Raw genomic sequence first — 16967 nt, 5'->3', positions numbered from 1 at the left:
ATTTGCTTCTGTGGGACGCCGCTGTCAGGCTCCACAGTTCCCCGTAGCCCTCGATAGAGTCTTCCCTTTTCTTCACAGAGGTTCCCAGGTGACATTGATTTTCACTGTCCACCGAACTGACAGGTTCAGGTTGACGGGAATGGAATTTGGGCTTAAGCTTTAGCAGAGGTGACAGGACAAGCCAACTACACAGCCTCCTGAGTTTTGAAGACCTTCTTCCCCCCCGCCGCCACCGTGGCTTGTCGGGTACAGGCTTGCCAGGGAAAGGCCTGCTAACACGCGGCTGACTTTCCCTGGCCGAGGAGACTTGCGGTGTTACTAAGTACTGCTTAATTACTGAGTCCTGCCTTCCTGCTGGACGACGGAAGATCTCAGGGTCATGTCGCTTACCGGCCAGGCTGCCTGTCCCTGGGACTCCGGGCTCCGCGGCAGCTAAAGGGGGCGCAGGTCTACGCGCTGATAAGCCTGGCCATCTGGCTGTCAGGAGGAAAGGCTGTTTCTGGGGAGTTTCAAGTGCTGCCTTGAGGGTCCTGCACAATCAAGGGGAGGCCCAGCCCCAGCAGAGCATGGGGACTGTTTTGTAATCTGGTGCATAGCAGAATGACACACGGTTCCTAAGCCTAATTCCACGGTCTTCTCTGACCGGGCCGTGAATTCCTGATGCAGACCCCCCGGTTCACTAGCAAAATGCGCGAAACTCAGAACCAATCAGGACACCACCAGACTTGACCGTTAGGAGGTGGTCGTGCCGTGAGCTGAACAGGGAGAATAGTTTTAATATTTAATAAGCGTCAGGATGTAAGTTTTACACCGAAAGATGAACTAAGTCACAGAGTCTGTAAATTTACTTACTGAAAAGGATAAAGTGGGTCCGTGCAGGGAAACCTCCCATAGCTCCGAAATCTCTACCAGGAAGAGCCTGTGAGGGAATCAGAGGGAACCGAGAACGAATTCTGCACAGACGAGGGCTGGGCGGGGGGGGGCGCATTAGCATTCTGTGCAACAGAAGGAACTGGATCCTTGGGTCAGAGCGCGCTCCTTGCAAGCTGCGGGGAGAAGTAGGTAATTGGCCTTGCTCCCAGGTGACTCCCCCCCACCCCCTGCTGGGTGGGGAGGGCAGCAGGTGGGACGGGCTCTTCTGCCCCGTACTGTGCCAGTGCTGTCCTGGGGGGGGGGAGGGGTTGGATTCCAGGGAGCACTTCTTCCCTCTTGTCTACACTCCATGGCAGCCCCGAAAGAGGAAGGCTTGGGAAGCTTGGCACCTGCAGTGAGGTGATTGGACAGCTGATGGGCATTTCCAGAGAGGGGCGGGATTAGGGGCTGTCCCCGCATCCCACTGGGTGCTGCGCAATGACGAGAGTACCCACCTCCTCCCAGCCCCTTCGTGCGCACCTTCTGGGCCCTGAGCACGACTCCTCCCACGTCCCTAGAGCTCAGGTTCTCCTGGGTGGGGCCTCCCCCTTACCCTGAAAGGTCCTGCCTTGGAGGGGCACCACCTTGCAGGAGGGACAAATTCCCCAGAGCTATAGGGTCTTTCTTGACAATTCTTGGGTTGCTGAAGAATTTTATTTCACTAGGATTGCACCCAAACTGTGGTAAATTACAGGGGCTCTGGGGGCTCAGTCAGGTAAGCGTCTGACTTCGGCTCAGGTCATGATCTCACAATTCATGGGTTCGAGCCCTGCGTCGGGCTCTGTGCTGACAGCTCGGAGTCTGGAGCTGCATCGGATTCTGTGTGTCCCTCTCTCTTGCCCCCCCCCCCCCACTTGCGCTCCGCTCTGTTTCTCCGTCTCTGTCAATTTCCTGTTAAATATAGAAAATTAAACTTGTAAATTACAAACCTCTAAGTCAGCATTGGCCATTGGCTTGCCTGAGTTCTAAAAATCTGTTTGTGTCATCCTCCAAGCAAGAAAGAATCCTGTTTACCCTCTTGAGCGTTGTAAATGGCATCGATTCGTGTATTCGTTAACATTTTCTTCTTTGAAAATATTGTACAAGCTTATAGAAGGTGGTGGAGCCTCCTCCCATAACCGACAGCCAACGCCTTGGGCTGCCGCGTTTCAGGCTTTTTCTTCCTTTTTCTGTTTCCGCCCTGCCCCCCACCCCCCTTTCCTTTTTTTAAGTAATTGAGACCCTGCAGCTACTGGTGACCCAACCTGTTCCTTTTCCCCCTTCCTGCCCCAGGCATCACCACTGTTTCAAGCCCGTGTTCCCCCTCTCCCTGAAAAGAACAAAGAGGAAAAAAAAAAAAACGATCACTGTCCCCATCCATTCGCTCCTTGCTGTCAGCCTGCTCTTTCTTCTCCTCCCTCCTCCGTGTGTTCAGACAAGAACCACACGTGGACGGGTCCACAGCGGATCTTAGAGGCTCGTGTGTGCTCGTGTGTGCAATCCCCTCTCTTTCCTTCCCCGCGGCGGAGGAGGCTGTGTGGCCTTTGTGCAGCCGTCCGGGCCCCCGATCCATTCCTAGAGCGAGCTGACAGGGCACCCACGGTGGCTTCCAGCTGCGGTTTGCAAGCCTTGGCCTCTGATGGTCCTCAGCCCAGATTGAGGGAGTAAGAAAGAGAGATTTTTTAAGTTTTGTTTAGCGATTTCCATCTCTGGTCACCGTTTACTTCTGCATAATTATATAACTATAAATAATAATTATAGGCTGTAGGTAATAAGTATGATTATTTAAAAAGATTACTTTCTTGGGGCGCCTGGGTGGCCCAGTAGGTTAAGCGTCTGACTTTGGCTCTGGTCATGATCTCACGGTTCGTGGGTTCGAGCCCCACGTCGGTCTCTGTGCTGACAGCTTGGAGCCTGCAGCCTGCTTCAGATTCTGTCTTCCTGTCTCTCTGCCCCTCTCCCGCTCATGCTCTCTCAAAAATAAATAAACGTTAAAATTTTTTTTAATTACTTTTTCAATCTGCAAATACTAAGTTCTCTTCATTAATATAATCAATAGTCCTTTATTGAATGTCTACTATGTGCTCATTTCTTGTTCTTCACACTGGGGATCCGGGATAAAAAAAGACCACTTAGGGCTTTGCTCTCAAGAAGCTGACATTCTAGAAGGTGTTGACAGACAGGAAGCAATCCAGCAGATATGCAGGGACCCATCAGCTAGCAGTGAGTACAATGCAGAGAAGGAAGGAAGGTGGTTTGATGAGCATTGCTGGCTGCTGACCAGGTTCGGTGACACGGTGACAGTGATATTTACCCTGGGCTCGGAATGCTAAGGGAGGACCAGGCATGTGATGATTAATTGGAGGATTTCAGGCAGAGGGAGCAGCAGGTGCAAAGGCCCTGAGGCATTTGGTTGTATCTTTCTGCTTCGGCAAGTAAATTACAGGATGTGTAGAGCAACATAGTCTCAGTGGTGTTCAGGACACTCCCTTAGGCTCAGCAGAGCTGCCTCAGTGGCGTTGTCTGGGTTTGCGTGTGCCCCGTGGGCTGAAGGCTGTGCTGTCCTGTCTCCCCCAGCTCTACGTCTCCTCGGAGAGTCGCTTCAACACTTTAGCGGAGCTGGTTCACCATCACTCGACTGTGGCGGACGGGCTCATCACCACTCTCCATTACCCGGCCCCCAAGCGCAACAAGCCCACGGTCTACGGCGTGTCCCCCAACTACGACAAGTGGGAGATGGAGCGCACGGACATCACCATGAAGCACAAGCTGGGAGGAGGCCAGTACGGGGAGGTGTACGAGGGCGTCTGGAAGAAGTATAGCCTCACGGTGGCCGTGAAGACCTTGAAGGTAGGCTCGGCACGGCCGTGCGGTTCGTCATTGCTGGTGGGCAGTGCGGTGGCGGCGCTGTCCCTGGGGGGCCTGCCCCCTGCCCTCAGGCCTGGGAAGGGCCCCCGCAGGCCCAGGTCGACCTCTTCTGCGGGCTCAGCCCCCGGCCCCGACGCCGGGCCTGCACGTGGGGTGAGCGCCCAGACGCGCTGTGGCTTCTGGTGTAAAAAGATTAGTCATTGGAGAAGTCTTGTCGTTCTGTGGCAAGAATCTTAAACCCGCGGGTTTCCGTTCTGTCTGTGTGGCATTTGAATCACTTCCTATTGAGAATCTGGAGAAGGAAGGGGGAGACACTGAGTTTTGAGAGAAGGGGATTTAACGAAACTGCACCGGACTCCCCCGTGGACGTCTGTTGGCAGATCTGAAAGGCAGGTGCCTTGGGGGTTCCTGGCAGGTTCTGGTTCGTGTCGTGTGAGTCCCGACTTGCGCAAATGGGAGTGTGCGGAGGTGCGGAGGGAACGTCGGTCAGGGCTTTTCATTCGGGTACCGGGTACCGTGCCATCCTTCTCCCGCCCTCTCCGCTGACGTGGGTGGGAGGGGGGTGTAGTTTCTGGGCGGGGTTTGAAGTTCTTTGACATCTTGAGGAGGCCAAGTAGCGGGTGTCATCCAGAGCCCTCTGCCTTTGGATGGTGATCTGAGCGTTTCTCTGTGGCCAGAGCGTCCCCTAGTGTCGGCCTGTGCTATTTGCACCTGCCGTTAATGAACTGATTACCCCAACAGCTTGCAGCGAGGCTGAGAGGAGGCCCTGCTGTAGCTGTTAGACGTTAGACGAGGAAAAGAACAGAAGCCTCCTCTGGGCTGGGGGAAGGGGACCCAGGCGTGCATGCGCTTCTCTGGAGTCCGTCAGGCGCGCGCTTGGAGCCCCGTGCAGCCAGGCCACTTGCCTTTCAGGGCCTCTGTCCCTTACCAGCTGCCTGTGCTCAGAGGCTCAGCACAGTGGACATTACGGCTGCTGTGAAGTGATGGATCAGAGAAGGAGTCCCATTCTACGGTTCTAGGAAACGAGGGTGGCTCCTGGCGCTCGTATGGAATGTGGCCCCTTTGTTCAGTCATCGGGGCAGGACCGATGCTTGTATGTTGGGGGCAGGGGGCTAGTAGCGTGGTCTGGGGTGCCTTGAGGAAACTTTCCAGGCGCGATTTTTTTAACAACTTCATACGCGTTTGTGGAGTCCCTCACATCTGCGTGCCAGACCCCGTGCTTAGGCCTGGGGTTGTGAGAACAGAGTTGTGGCCCTCGGGCCAGCCAGGTAGGTGGAGCAGCGGAGTGAGGAGGAGACCCCAGCAACCAGGGGAGCTGCCGTGTGGTGTGACCGTCCGATTGGAGGCAGGGGCGAGGCGCCCTCGCACCGCCCAGGGATGCAGGGGGACCGGTGAGCTCCACGCGGCGGGGAGAAGGCGTGAGGTGGGTGGGCACCAGTACGGCGGAGCGGAGCCCACGGTAAGTTACAGAGGCCAAGGAGCCGGGACGTCCTGGCGGCAGTGGGGCGCGCTGAAGGGCAGGATGCGTGGGAATGAGCTGATGGGGTTTGCGGCTCACCAAGGCAGCTATGCCGGCAAGCCCCTTAGAAACCCAGGCAGCCGCTGCGACACTCCCCCTCCCCCGCCCAGACCCAGCGAGTCCAGGGAGAGGCGTGCTCCTGTGCTCAGTGTCCCGATTTGGCCCAGGACTCAAGACCGGGCCGGCCCCCAGGACTCGACCAGCTCGAGAAATGGTTGAAGGCCCAGGCATTTACCCACAACATGCTTGCCAGTATTTGCAGAAGTGCAACAAACAGGAACAAGAGCACAGAATCGCTCCCCCCCCCCCCCCAAGGCTTGTTTGAAAATTTTAGAAAGAGGAGCGCGCACGCAGCTGGAAGTGTAGCCGAGGCCATGGCCTTGCTTCCCGAGCTGCTGCCGACACGGATCCCCTTGGAGTCCTCCGGCAGTGGTGGCTTCTTGAACCAGTGAATCTGACTCATCTGGAAGTCAGGTGCCTTCTAGAATCTACTTTTCTAATGAGCTACTGCTAAACTTTTCATTATACTTGTAATGGTTTTCCCCAAGAGCCTTATTAAGTTACAGCCTCACAGTTGGTAAAAAAATAAAAATAAATAAAAGAAGTACAGAATCTAGTTGCATGGATTTCTGGGAGTCGTCACCCCAGGTGATAGCTAATTAGGGGAAAGGGAAGGCATCACTTTCTAGAGATGTGTGCCAACCCAAAATACAGTACCGAGCAACCGCTAAATAAATGATCCCTTCTTCCTCACCTCTGCACAAGGCACATCTCTACCGTAAGGTTCTTGCACATCCAGTAAGATCCATAGCACTACTTGGGGCATTTCTCTCCACTGGAGAGATCGGGAACCTTAAGTGGGTTCTAAATGACAGTAATGGCTACTGTTTATTGAGCTCTTACTTCATGCCTGCAGTCTGAGTGCTCTGTTCCACGTGTAGCGTCTCACAAGCACCTTGTGAGGGAAGGGCCCACCTATCACTGCCGTTTCTGGCTTGAGGGAAGTCCAGGGCAGGCGGCCAGATAACTGGCCCGGGGTTACCCGGTGGGGAGCTGTGGACCCAGGGCTCCGGCCCAGACATCCTGCCCCAAAGCCCAGCTCCATTCTTCTTTCCCTGTCACTCTAGGTCTTCCTCCTCACACGCCTTGAAAAATATGCGAACCACAGCCATGCGTCCTGGACACCCCCTCTTTCCCCATCCCCCTCTCTCCCATCCCCCGTTCACTTCCCCTATGGCAGCTGGACCCACCTTCCTCTTCAGGAACCCCAGAAAGCCCTTGTAGCTCTTTGTCCCAGAACCCAGCTGGGCACCTGAGTCTCAGTCTGCTCTCCACCACCCTCTTCCCAGGTCCCCTCCTGCCTTTTCTGTGTCTCTGGCTCCTCAGAGGGCAGAGGCAGATCCTCTTGAAGCAGCGGGCCCTGCTTTAACCCGGACTCTGTATTGACCCACCAGGCAGCGCTGGGTCCTGTACCTTCAGGGCCTGAGATCAGAAGAGAACGGGAACGAGGAGGGCACTAAGCTGACCCCTATGGGTGGGAAACGGAAATTACAGCAAAGGCCACCGACCTGAGAACTGCTAGTTTGAGTTGTGACGTTCATTACTCAGCAGGTCCTGGGCTTAACCTTTCCTGTGTGTGATCAGTGCTCAAGGTGGGATGTGCCTAAGACAGCCAACTGTCGAGTACAGGGAAGTCCCACATTTCAGATGAACTGTGTTCCGGAAGTTTGTTTACAAGTCCATTTTGTTTTTTTCTGTGAGACAATTCTGTAAGTCCTAGAATTTCGGAAAGACGGCTATCCATCTAGTATGGCATTAGGATTGGCTCCTAAGCTTCTGACAAACGTACCATTAAAATAATGGAAAATAACAGCGTTGAAAAATGTTCAGGCTTAATTCTTTACGTGTTTTGGTAACGTATGCACACAGTATCCTCGACCCTGGATTTTTGTGCCCTTCCAGAACAAGTCCACGTGTGGGGTCTCTTCTGACCGTGCGGCGGCCTGCTGTGCACGCGGCTCTGGACCTGCTGGTGTCCCCTCCCTGTGTCTTGTCACTTGTCCCTCATCAGCTCTACGTACAGGGTCTTGCTTTCACATGGATGTATCTCAGTGTCTAGCAGCCTTCAGTGGGCATTTGTGTCCTTTCCACCACTTGCCGTTACGGACCGTGTCCCAGGCACTCTCCCAGTTGGACGGATGGGGACTGTCCCAATACCAGTTTGCGCTCAGCCAGCCGCGTGGAGAGCAGTCCCCGTTCCCCCTGCTCTGGCCAACACGGTCTGTTTGGGTTTGGGTTTGTTTGTTGTGTTTTCCCCCCAGGCAGTTGGTTCCGCTAGAGAAGCTGCAGGAATGAGCAGGGAAGGGCGGGCTCCAGGCTGGCACGGGACAGTCCCGCGCTCTGGCTGTATGACTTCTGGTGGGGGTGGGGGGTGCATCAGGGAGAGAGGCTGGGGACCCAGCACCCGCTGTCACTCGCTCTCGCAGTGGGCTCCGTTCTGGCCATGAGCTAGATGCGCCTGTGGACCGAGGACCCGAGTTCTGAGGGTTCTGTGTTTCTGTGAATCTGGCAGGTGAACCACCGTCCCCAGCGTCCCCAGTGTGGCTCAGAAGCTCAGCCCTGGCTCCTCAGCCGTGGCTCCAGAGTCCCAGATCTGCAGCTCCATAGCCCCAGCTGCAGCCCCGGCCCCCCAACCCCGGCTCCGCAGCCCCGGCGCCCCGGCCCTCGCTCCGCAGCCCTGACCCCGGCGGCTGCGGGATGCTGCTTCACTGGGGTTGTGACCTTGCCCACCTAACACTTGGTTGAGAACCAGGGACCGAGGTGGAAACTGACCTCTCTCGGCCCCTCCCCCAGGGCCTCTGTCCCCACTGAGACTCGGGGAGGCACCAGTGGGACAGGAAGCCATTTTAACAGACGCCGCTCTCTGTTCTGCTGGAGCAAACCTCCCCTTGGGGGCGAGGCCAGGGAGCAGGAAGGGTGAAGCTGGTTAGGAAGCACGCGAAGTGCTGGGTGTGGACAACGCAGGCCTGTGACCAAGGCGAAACCGAAGACACGGAGCTGTACCAACTAAAGACCTGTCTTCCCCACGAGCACTGTGCTCGGCCTGCGTCTCCACCGTGCCCGTTACAGTAAGAGGGGGTCCCGCCGGCCGAGTGCGGCCTGCGTCCGGACACAGCCTCGGGGCTCTGCACGGCAGGCACGTGTGGCTCTTCTCCTGGGGTGTAGATAGGGGACTTGTTCAGAGAAACCACTCTTCTCTGGCGTGTGAATGGCTGAGCGTTGTACATGGTCACACAGCAGCGAGACTTCGTCTCTGTGAATCCGAAGCCGTCCTCTTAACTCCCCCCCCCGGCCCCGCCCCCTGGCCAGGCTTTTGTGTTCACTCAGTGGTGCTTTCACCCTAATTATCTGTCATGTTTCATTTTACTCCGTCAGTGGAAGGTGTCTCTTCAAAAAGATGATGGAGGGGCACCTGGGGGACTCAGTCGATTAAGCATCCGACTTCGGCTTAGGTCATGATCTCACGATTTGTGAGTTCAAGCCCCGCATCTGGCTCTGTGCTGACAGCTCAGAGCCTGGAGCCTGTTTCGGATTCTGTGTCTCCCTCTCTCTCTGCCCTTCCTCTGCTCAGATTCTGTCTTTGTCTCTCTCTGTGGAATAAAAAAACGTTTTTAAAAAATGGTGGAAAATTCTTAAATGGAAAGAAAGGAATGTAACGGTGGTCTCCCGTCACACGCAGCTACGGGAGTAGAAGGCTGCAGGCAGCGGCGGTTAAAAATTGAACGAGGCTGATTCCAGCAGGGGGAGACAAGTTCACGCCGACTGTCCTGACAGAGAAAAACAAGGAATTATTTACACCGTCCACCCGTGTGCGTGCGTGTGTAGGAATAAGTGGGGAGGCGGACAGAGAGGAGGGGGGCGCCTTTGAAAGCCTAACTGTTGCTTTTGCACGTCCCCGCCTCGCAAGGTCCGGAGCGTAGTTCTTTTAGAAAAGGGTCAGGAGCGGTCAGAGCCCCCGATCTTTCTGAAATGGTCTCACTGTGCGGGCTTCATCATGCGGTGCTTCGAAAAAGGAAAGCGCCACTTGTCCAGAAAGCTCTATTGGAGAGCTGCGTCTTGAACCTCCGCTTGGCCAGGCCAGGTTCTCGAAGCCCCTGGTCCTTACGTGACCAGCATTGACGCCCCCATTCCAGTAGGCGTTGGCTTCCCAGCTGTTGACATCAGCATGTCACCGAGGTCAGAGCACACGCCACACACAAACGGCGTGGTCCGCCGAGCACTTTAAGAAGCAGAGAGGACCCCCAAGAACCGAATAGCCGCTGGAGCGGCAGCAGGGATGGCTTCTTGTCCCCCGTGCACCTTGACGCGGAGGCTGCCGGCGAGGTCTGATTGACATGAGAGCAGCTCACTGTTTCTCAAGAGCAGTAAATCGCGTCTGAGCTTCAGGCTGAGTGATGGTGGCGGCCGCGCATCCCCGGTGGTCATGCTCCGCTTGTGAACACGATGCGCCGCAGCAGGATTCGCGCAGTGGAGGTGGACCTGTCCTCTGCATGCGGTTCTTCCCCAGGAGCGGGGGCAGGAACGGCGCGGCCATGGGGAGGCTGCAGGCAGGACCCTTGGGCGCTTTGTCTCCCGCGGGGGCAGGTGAAACATAGAAGCTTCCACCTTGAAAATAAGCTTGAGGGGCGCCTGGGTGGCTTAGTCGGTTAAGCGTCCGACTTTCGCTTAGGTCATGATCTCGCGGTTCGTGGGTTCGAGCCCCGCGTCGGGCTCTGTGCTGACTGCCAGCTCAGAGCCTGGAGCCTGTTTCAGAGTCTGTGTCTCCCTCTCTCTCTGACCCTCCCCTGCTCACGCTCTCTCTCTCTCTCTCTCTCCTAGAAATAAATAAAATTTAAAAAAAAAGAAAAAAGAAGCTTGAAAAAGCTTTCCCCCTGGGCGAGTCGCGTTTTTCAGGCGTCCACTCCCCATCTGCCATGCAGTTTCTCTCTCTCTCGGAGGGTGGGCTCCTTCCTCTCTCGCTGGCTTTGGTCACCAGGCTCTTGTGCAGACAGGCCAGACCATTCACCACCCACTGGCTTCCGGTCGCGGTGGTTAGAGGACAGCAGGCTCTTTAGGTCAGAAAGAGGTTTACCTGACGCGGGCCACACGTGGTTACACAGCAAGGCGACTGTGGCGTGCGGGGCCAGGCGCACGGCCCTCAAGTTGAGCATCCCACCCCCTACCCCCCCAGCACAGAGCACGTGAGATGTGGAAATAGCATCACGTTGGCTCTGGGCGTTTGCTATTACCCTTTGTCTCCGCATGGTGTTTAGATATGGCAGACTTGCTAGAATATGACCTCTCTGACGATACTCGTGAATCCGTGGTTGGGGGGGCGGGGGATGTACTAGGGAGGATTATTTTAGAACCCGAGTAAATCGACCCAGTAGATAGTGGTGATTGCTTCGTTGAGGACCCCCCCACACACACATTCCTGCATTTTGGGAATCCTCTGTGGTACCACGTATATTGAGGTGGTGGTCTTCTTTGGTGAGATGCTATCCTTCTGTCATCAGAGTCTCTTCCAGTAAGTTGGGTGCATTTCTGATTCTTCAGGTGATTTTTTTTTAATGTCAAGTGTTTCAGGACTCCTTGGAAACCAGCTCTTCTTTAGGGAACTAGAACTGTCCTCTGCACAGCAGCCCCCAGAAGCAAGTTGCCAACACACATTTATTGCCCTGGGTGAGAATTCCCAAGTTCAACACCAAAGGGGAAAATTCTTTTTTTTTTTTTTTAATGTTTATTTTTGAGAGAGACAACATGAGAAGGGGAGGGGCAGAGAGAGAGGGAGACACAGAATCTGACTCAGGCTTCCGGCTCCAAGCTGTCATCACAGAGCCTGATGCGAGGCTTGAACCCATGGCTGTGAGATAATGACCTGAGCTGAAGTTGGACGCCTCACCAACTGAGCCACCCAGGCGCCCCATCAAAGGGAAGAATTCTTCACGCCGCTGGGGCGATGATCCACTGCAGGGAACCTGGCCAGGGCAGTGCGCGGGTTGGAGCTGGCGGCCCCGGGTGGTGGTTGGTCAAAGTCCCGGTGCGTGTTAACCCCTCAAGCCACACTTTCCCACTTAAACACTTGCTTTGCTGAGACGACTGCATCCCTTTTACCCCCACAGGAGGACACCATGGAGGTGGAGGAGTTCTTGAAGGAAGCTGCAGTGATGAAGGAGATCAAGCACCCTAACCTCGTGCAGTTGCTCGGTGAGTGAGAGCTCTGAAGACAGGGCCCCTCCATCATGGCCTCTGGGGGGCGCTGCGGGTACGGTTACAGATGGAGCCGAAGGTCTCGCTGTGCAGCCCGTGGTAAAAAGGAGGCCTGTGTGGGATGGTGTGTGCGTGTGATGGAAGAGGTTCTTGCGGTAGACGGACTCCCAGAAGCGGTCCAGTGCAAACTCAGATGGCCTCTGAGACCAGAATTTTTTTTCTTTTCTTTAATTTTTGTCTTTTAAATGTTTTTTATTTATTTCTAGGAGAGAGAGAGAGACAGCGTGAGCAGGGGAGGGTGAGAGAGAGAGGGAGTCACAGACTGAAACATGCTCCAGGCTCTGAGCTGGCAGTCAGCACAGAGCCCGACGCGGGGCTCGAACCCATGAATCGCGAGATCATGACCTAAGTGAAAGTTGGACGCTTAACCGACTAAGCCACCCAGGCACCCCTCTTTAATTTTTTTTAAAGTTTATTTTTGAGTGAGACAGAGACAAAGCATGAGTGGGGAAAGGGCAGAGAGAGAGAGAGAGATGCAGAATTGGAGGCAGGCTCCAGGCTCCGAGCTGTCCTCACAGAGCCCATTGCGGGGCTCGAACTCATGAACACGAGATCATGACCTGAGCTGAAGTCCGACACTCAACCCACTGAGCTCCCCAGGCACCCTGAGACCAGAATTTTCAAGCGTCCCTTCACTGCAATTATCCCATGAGCCGATGTCACCACTTGGGAGGAACCTGGGCTGGTTGATGTGCACCTGACCTTTGCTTCTGAACTTGGTGGCGTCCTCTTCTGTTCGAGTTCAAGGGCTCGAGAGGAAGAAAGAGTGTGGTCACATCCTTCCCACAGGAACCTGGTCACAAGCCACAAGTGCTTGAAACCGTGCTAGACTTTGGGGCAGACACAGAATGCATTTCGGGGGCCCTTTTCTTTCTTTAAAAAAAAATTTTTTTTTTTTTTGTGTTTGTTTATTTTTGAGAGAGGGACACAGAACACAAGCAGGGGAGGGGCAGAAAGAAAGGGAGACACGGAATCGGAAGCAGGCTCCAGGCTCTGAGCTGCCAGCACAGAGCCCGACGCGGGGCTCGAACTCGGGAGCCGCGTGATCGCGACCTGAGCCGAAATTGGACACCAAACTGCCTGAGCCACCCAGGTGCCCCTCGGGGGCCCTTCTCCGTGGTGCTGTCCTGGCGATTGCGCAGGCGGGAGCAGAGGGGCCTGCCGAAGTCCTCAATGTCTGTCTTGTCGGCAGGGGTGTGCACCCGGGAGCCCCCGTTCTATATAATCACTGAGTTCATGACCTATGGGAACCTGTTGGATTACCTGAGGGAATGTAACCGGCAGGAGGTGAACGCTGTGGTGCTGCTGTACATGGCCACGCAGATCTCGTCAGCCATGGAGTACCTGGAGAAGAAAAACTTCATCCACAGGTAGGGGCCTGGCGACTCAGCCTCCTCGTGGGGCCCCGGGCTGCCTTCCCCCCAAAGCTCCAGCCCCCAAGCTCTGAGGGCTCAGCCCCTCGCAGCAGTGCTGACGGCCCTTTGAGCTGCAGGCCTGGGCCCCAGGCCCACCAGGCAGTGGATCCCCCGCTATAGGAAAGACTTCCCTCTGAACCATCTTGGACTAAGTGGAATATTAAGTGAGGCTCCTCAGAGGCTTCCGGCTGAGAACCCGTGCTCCTCAGGGAGGCAGAGTGCTCGCCATCCTCAGGAGTGGCCTCCTGTGCAGGGAGGCCGCTGTCGCGCTTCCGCAGACCCGTGGGTACAAGCAGCACGTGGCTTTTGTTGTCGAGTGGCCTGTTCTCTGCCCCCCCCCGCCCCCCCCTTATTCCCTTCTCCACTTAACTTGCCGTCCTCTGGTTCAGGGACGTGCCCACGACTGTCAGAACCGCGTCGGTGTGGTTCGGAATTCAGCGTCTTTGCTGGTTTAAAGCCTGGAGGGTTTTGACCTTCAAGCGTGCCGTAATTATCTCGGTGTCCACATTCTTGGCCGGTGGAAATGGCTTCCCAGCAAAGTGACAGCCCGCACAGGACAGAGGCCAATGGGCTCTGCCGGTGTCTTTCATACACGATGTTCTCTGCGCCACTGCCGTCAACTTTCCTACCCCAATTAGCTCAGGTAGGAGACCCGTACATGCGATTTCATAGTGAAGAACGAGAGGAGAGAGTGTGAGACGTGGGCGCTTTCTTGTAAGACCGATTTCCTGAGCTGCACGGGAGCCTGATTTCAGACCCTCCTGTCACTCAAAAGGTGAAGCCTCTCAGGCTGCAAATTGAGATTTCTTGACTTCTGGTTCGCTCTGCGTGGCTACGCCCGTTCCCTCTCCATTTCACAGGCTTAACGCGCTTTACCAGAATCCTATTAGGCATGAGTCTTCGAGTCCCTTCTGTGTTTAATTTCTCTGATCGCTGATGATCAGGCCATCTTACGCCACCATCGCCTGAAGGTGCTGCCTCTTCCATCCCCCTGTCCCCATTTTGCCTTGTGATTTCATGGTTAACATCCATGAACCAGAGATTAGACTCCCAGCTCCCTGGGAGACTCAGGAGGCGAGAGGAAGCTGATTATACAGACAAGAATCTTTAGGATGTGTTCAGATACGCATCAGGAGGAAAGAGGAAAATAGGAAAACACAGTTTTGGGGGCGGGACGCTCTGGGCTTTATATTGTCCTCTGTCCAGTCTGGATGGGCCACATGGGGGCTTCCTCCGATGGAAGCTTCTCCCAGTTGAGGACTGGCTGGTGCCTTTGTTCCCCGTGCCTGCGGAGAGCCGTCCTCACTGAGCAGAGCCTTAGGTGCCTGCGGATAGGCAGGCAGGCGTTACGGCGCTTCCGGTATTAAGTCGCGACCGCTCACAACAAGCCTACGAAGCAGGCGCTGCTGCTCCCCTCTTCATGTTGTGGGTGCGGTCACTGAGGCCCAGGGTCATGAACTTGCTCCCGCCCACCCTCTACCGCCTCTCTCTGTGGCGGATGCCAAGACACAGGTTGCCGGAGAGGCTGGACGCCATCGTCGGGAGGGCGCCTTCGCCCCGTGTCACTGCATTCGCAGAGCCGGGAACGCTGGCCACAGCTCTCACGGATGAACTGTCTCCTTTTCCCCAGAGACCTCGCTGCCCGGAACTGCCTAGTAGGGGAGAACCACTTGGTGAAGGTGGCTGATTTCGGCCTGAGCAGGTTAATGACGGGGGACACGTACACAGCCCACGCCGGGGCCAAGTTCCCCATCAAGTGGACGGCGCCGGAGAGCCTGGCCTACAACAAGTTCTCCATCAAGTCTGACGTCTGGGGTAAGGGCTGCTGCTCCCGGTCGGCCCCCGCCCACACGCATGGGCTCCTCATCCCGCTGTTCTCTCTCGCCCTGCCTTTCCGCTGCCTCTCTCTCGCTCTCTCTCTTTCATTTATTTCCCTTCATTACTTGATTCTCCTAGGTTTTTTTCTTTCTTTCTCACTTTACAATCTTTACTCCTCTGTTTTCTCTTCAAAATGAAGTAAAAGCAAGCTTTCTCTTCCAAAGTGATTCACATTACCCTTCTTACCCCCTCCCCCCAACTTACCGTCTCCAGGCTGAGCTTGCCGCTTGGGTTTGGGGGGGCAGTTAGTGCGCCCTGCAGGCACCCACAATTCTCTGTAGTTTGGTTTGGACTTAAATAGGATCTCGCCCTCTGAGGCTTCACGGGCCAGTGTTTTATTTTTATCTTCTGTTAAAGAATTTATTGTGGCAGGTAGTACGCGTACCCCGAAGAAGGCAGAGTTGTATAACGAGCCCGATGGTGCTCATCATCCCCACCTTTACCGGCCATCACCTCGTGGTGCTCCTGAACCCCGTACCCCACCCCATGCCCCGACCCTTCCTATTTCAAAGCAGATCCCCAATAGCATTTGATTTTGTCCATAGATATTTCAGTAGGAGTCTCTTAAAGGTGGCTTTTTTTTTTCTTTCACAGTTTATTGTCAAGTCGGTTTCCATATAACACCCAGTGCTCATTCCCACAAGTGACCTCCTCCATGCCCATCACCCCCTTCCCCTCTCCCCTTCCCCTAACAGTCCTCAGTTTATTCTCAGTATTCAAGAGTCTCTCATGGTTTGCTTCCCTCCCTCTCCCCCACTTTTTTTTCCCCTTCCCCTCCCCCCTGATCCTCTGTTAAGTTTCTCCTGTTCCACTTCTGAGTGAAAACATATGTATCTGTCCTTCTCTGCCTGACTTATTTCACTTAGCATAACACCCTCAAGTTCCATCCATGTTGCTACACATGGCCAGATTTCATTCTTTCTCATTGCCATGTAATATTCCATCATATAGATAAACCACATCTTCTTGATCCATTCTTCCGTTGATGGACACTTAGGCTCTTTCCATGTTTTGGCTATTGTTGAGAGCGCTGCTATGAACATTGGGGTCCATGTGCCCCTATGCATCAGCACTCCTGTATCCCTTGGGTAAATTCCTAACAGTGTTATTGCTGGGTCCTAGGGGAGTTCTACTGTTAATTTTTTGAGAAACCTTCACACTGTTTTTTCCGGAGGGGCTGTACCAGTTTTCATTCCCACCAACGGTGTAGGAGGGTGCCCATTTCTCCACATCCTCGCCAGCATCTAAAGTCTCCTGATTTGCTCATTTTAGCCACTCTGACCAGCGTGAGGTGGTATCTCAGTGTGGTTTTGATCTGTATTTCCCTGATGAGGGACGCTGAGCATCGTTTCATGTGTCTGTTGGCCATCTGGATGTCCTCTTTGGTAAAGGTGGCTTTTTTAATTCTCATGATCACATTTTTTATTCTTGTAACCATGTCGCGCTTCCTCCCCAAATTGACCGTCATCTTGACTATTACAATCCAGCCAGTGCTCATGTTTCTGGCAGAGTCCTCAAAGTCCCGCTGTTATGGTCTGTTTGAGCTGAGAGGCGGATCCTGTGTACACCAGGCTGTCGGTTGATGCGCCCTCCGTGCCCTCTGGCCCCTAAGCTCCCTCTCCGCCTCGTCCTTCCGCTCGCTGCCTATCTGTGGAAGAAAGTCCGTCCCGCGTCCCTCCGAGCCCCCCGCGCTATACCCGTGCGCGCCTCTGTCTTCAGTCCCCCTCGGAAGCGGGCGGTCAGGTCGCGATCGTTTGGTCGTACTCAGGTGTGACTCTCTCAGCAGGAGCGCTGTGCCTGTCGGGCCGGCTGTGTCGTCAGCTGCACGCTCCCTCTCTTTTTTGGTGATTATAGCAGGTTCCTGATACCCGGAGCCTGGACCCACTGATTTGTTAGGGGTCACCAAGTGGAATTCTCGAGTGCTGTCCCTCCTTGGTCAATGGTTAGCTCAGTACCTTCGTCACATGACACCCTCACCTGCTGTGGGGTTCCTCGGGGTGCAGTCCATGCAGGAAAGGCCACATAGTTCTTTGCTTCCTTGCCTGGATTGACCGGGGTTCGCACAGACGAGCTAGTTTTTTTTTTTT

At 54.9% G+C, this 16967-nt stretch overlaps 1 protein-coding gene across 2 annotated transcripts in view; it reads left to right on the top strand.

Annotated features, from left to right (window-relative positions):
- ABL1 (ABL proto-oncogene 1, non-receptor tyrosine kinase) overlaps window positions 1-16967 on the top strand; it is a 140153-nt gene that overhangs the window by 113144 nt on the left and 10042 nt on the right. For both annotated transcript variants that reach the window (XM_039229623.1, XM_039229624.1), the window contains exons 4-7: window positions 3469-3741; window positions 11440-11524; window positions 12780-12957; window positions 14633-14817. In XM_039229623.1, the coding sequence (XP_039085554.1) occupies window positions 3469-3741; window positions 11440-11524; window positions 12780-12957; window positions 14633-14817 (721 nt within the window). The remainder of the gene's footprint in view (window positions 1-3468; window positions 3742-11439; window positions 11525-12779; window positions 12958-14632; window positions 14818-16967) is intronic.

Source organism: Hyaena hyaena, unplaced genomic scaffold (genome assembly GCF_003009895.1).
Source record: "Hyaena hyaena isolate Hyena2069 unplaced genomic scaffold, ASM300989v1 scaffold_38, whole genome shotgun sequence".
Lineage (NCBI taxonomy): Eukaryota > Metazoa > Chordata > Mammalia > Carnivora > Hyaenidae > Hyaena > Hyaena hyaena.
This window is presented reverse-complemented; position numbering and strand designations above follow the sequence as displayed.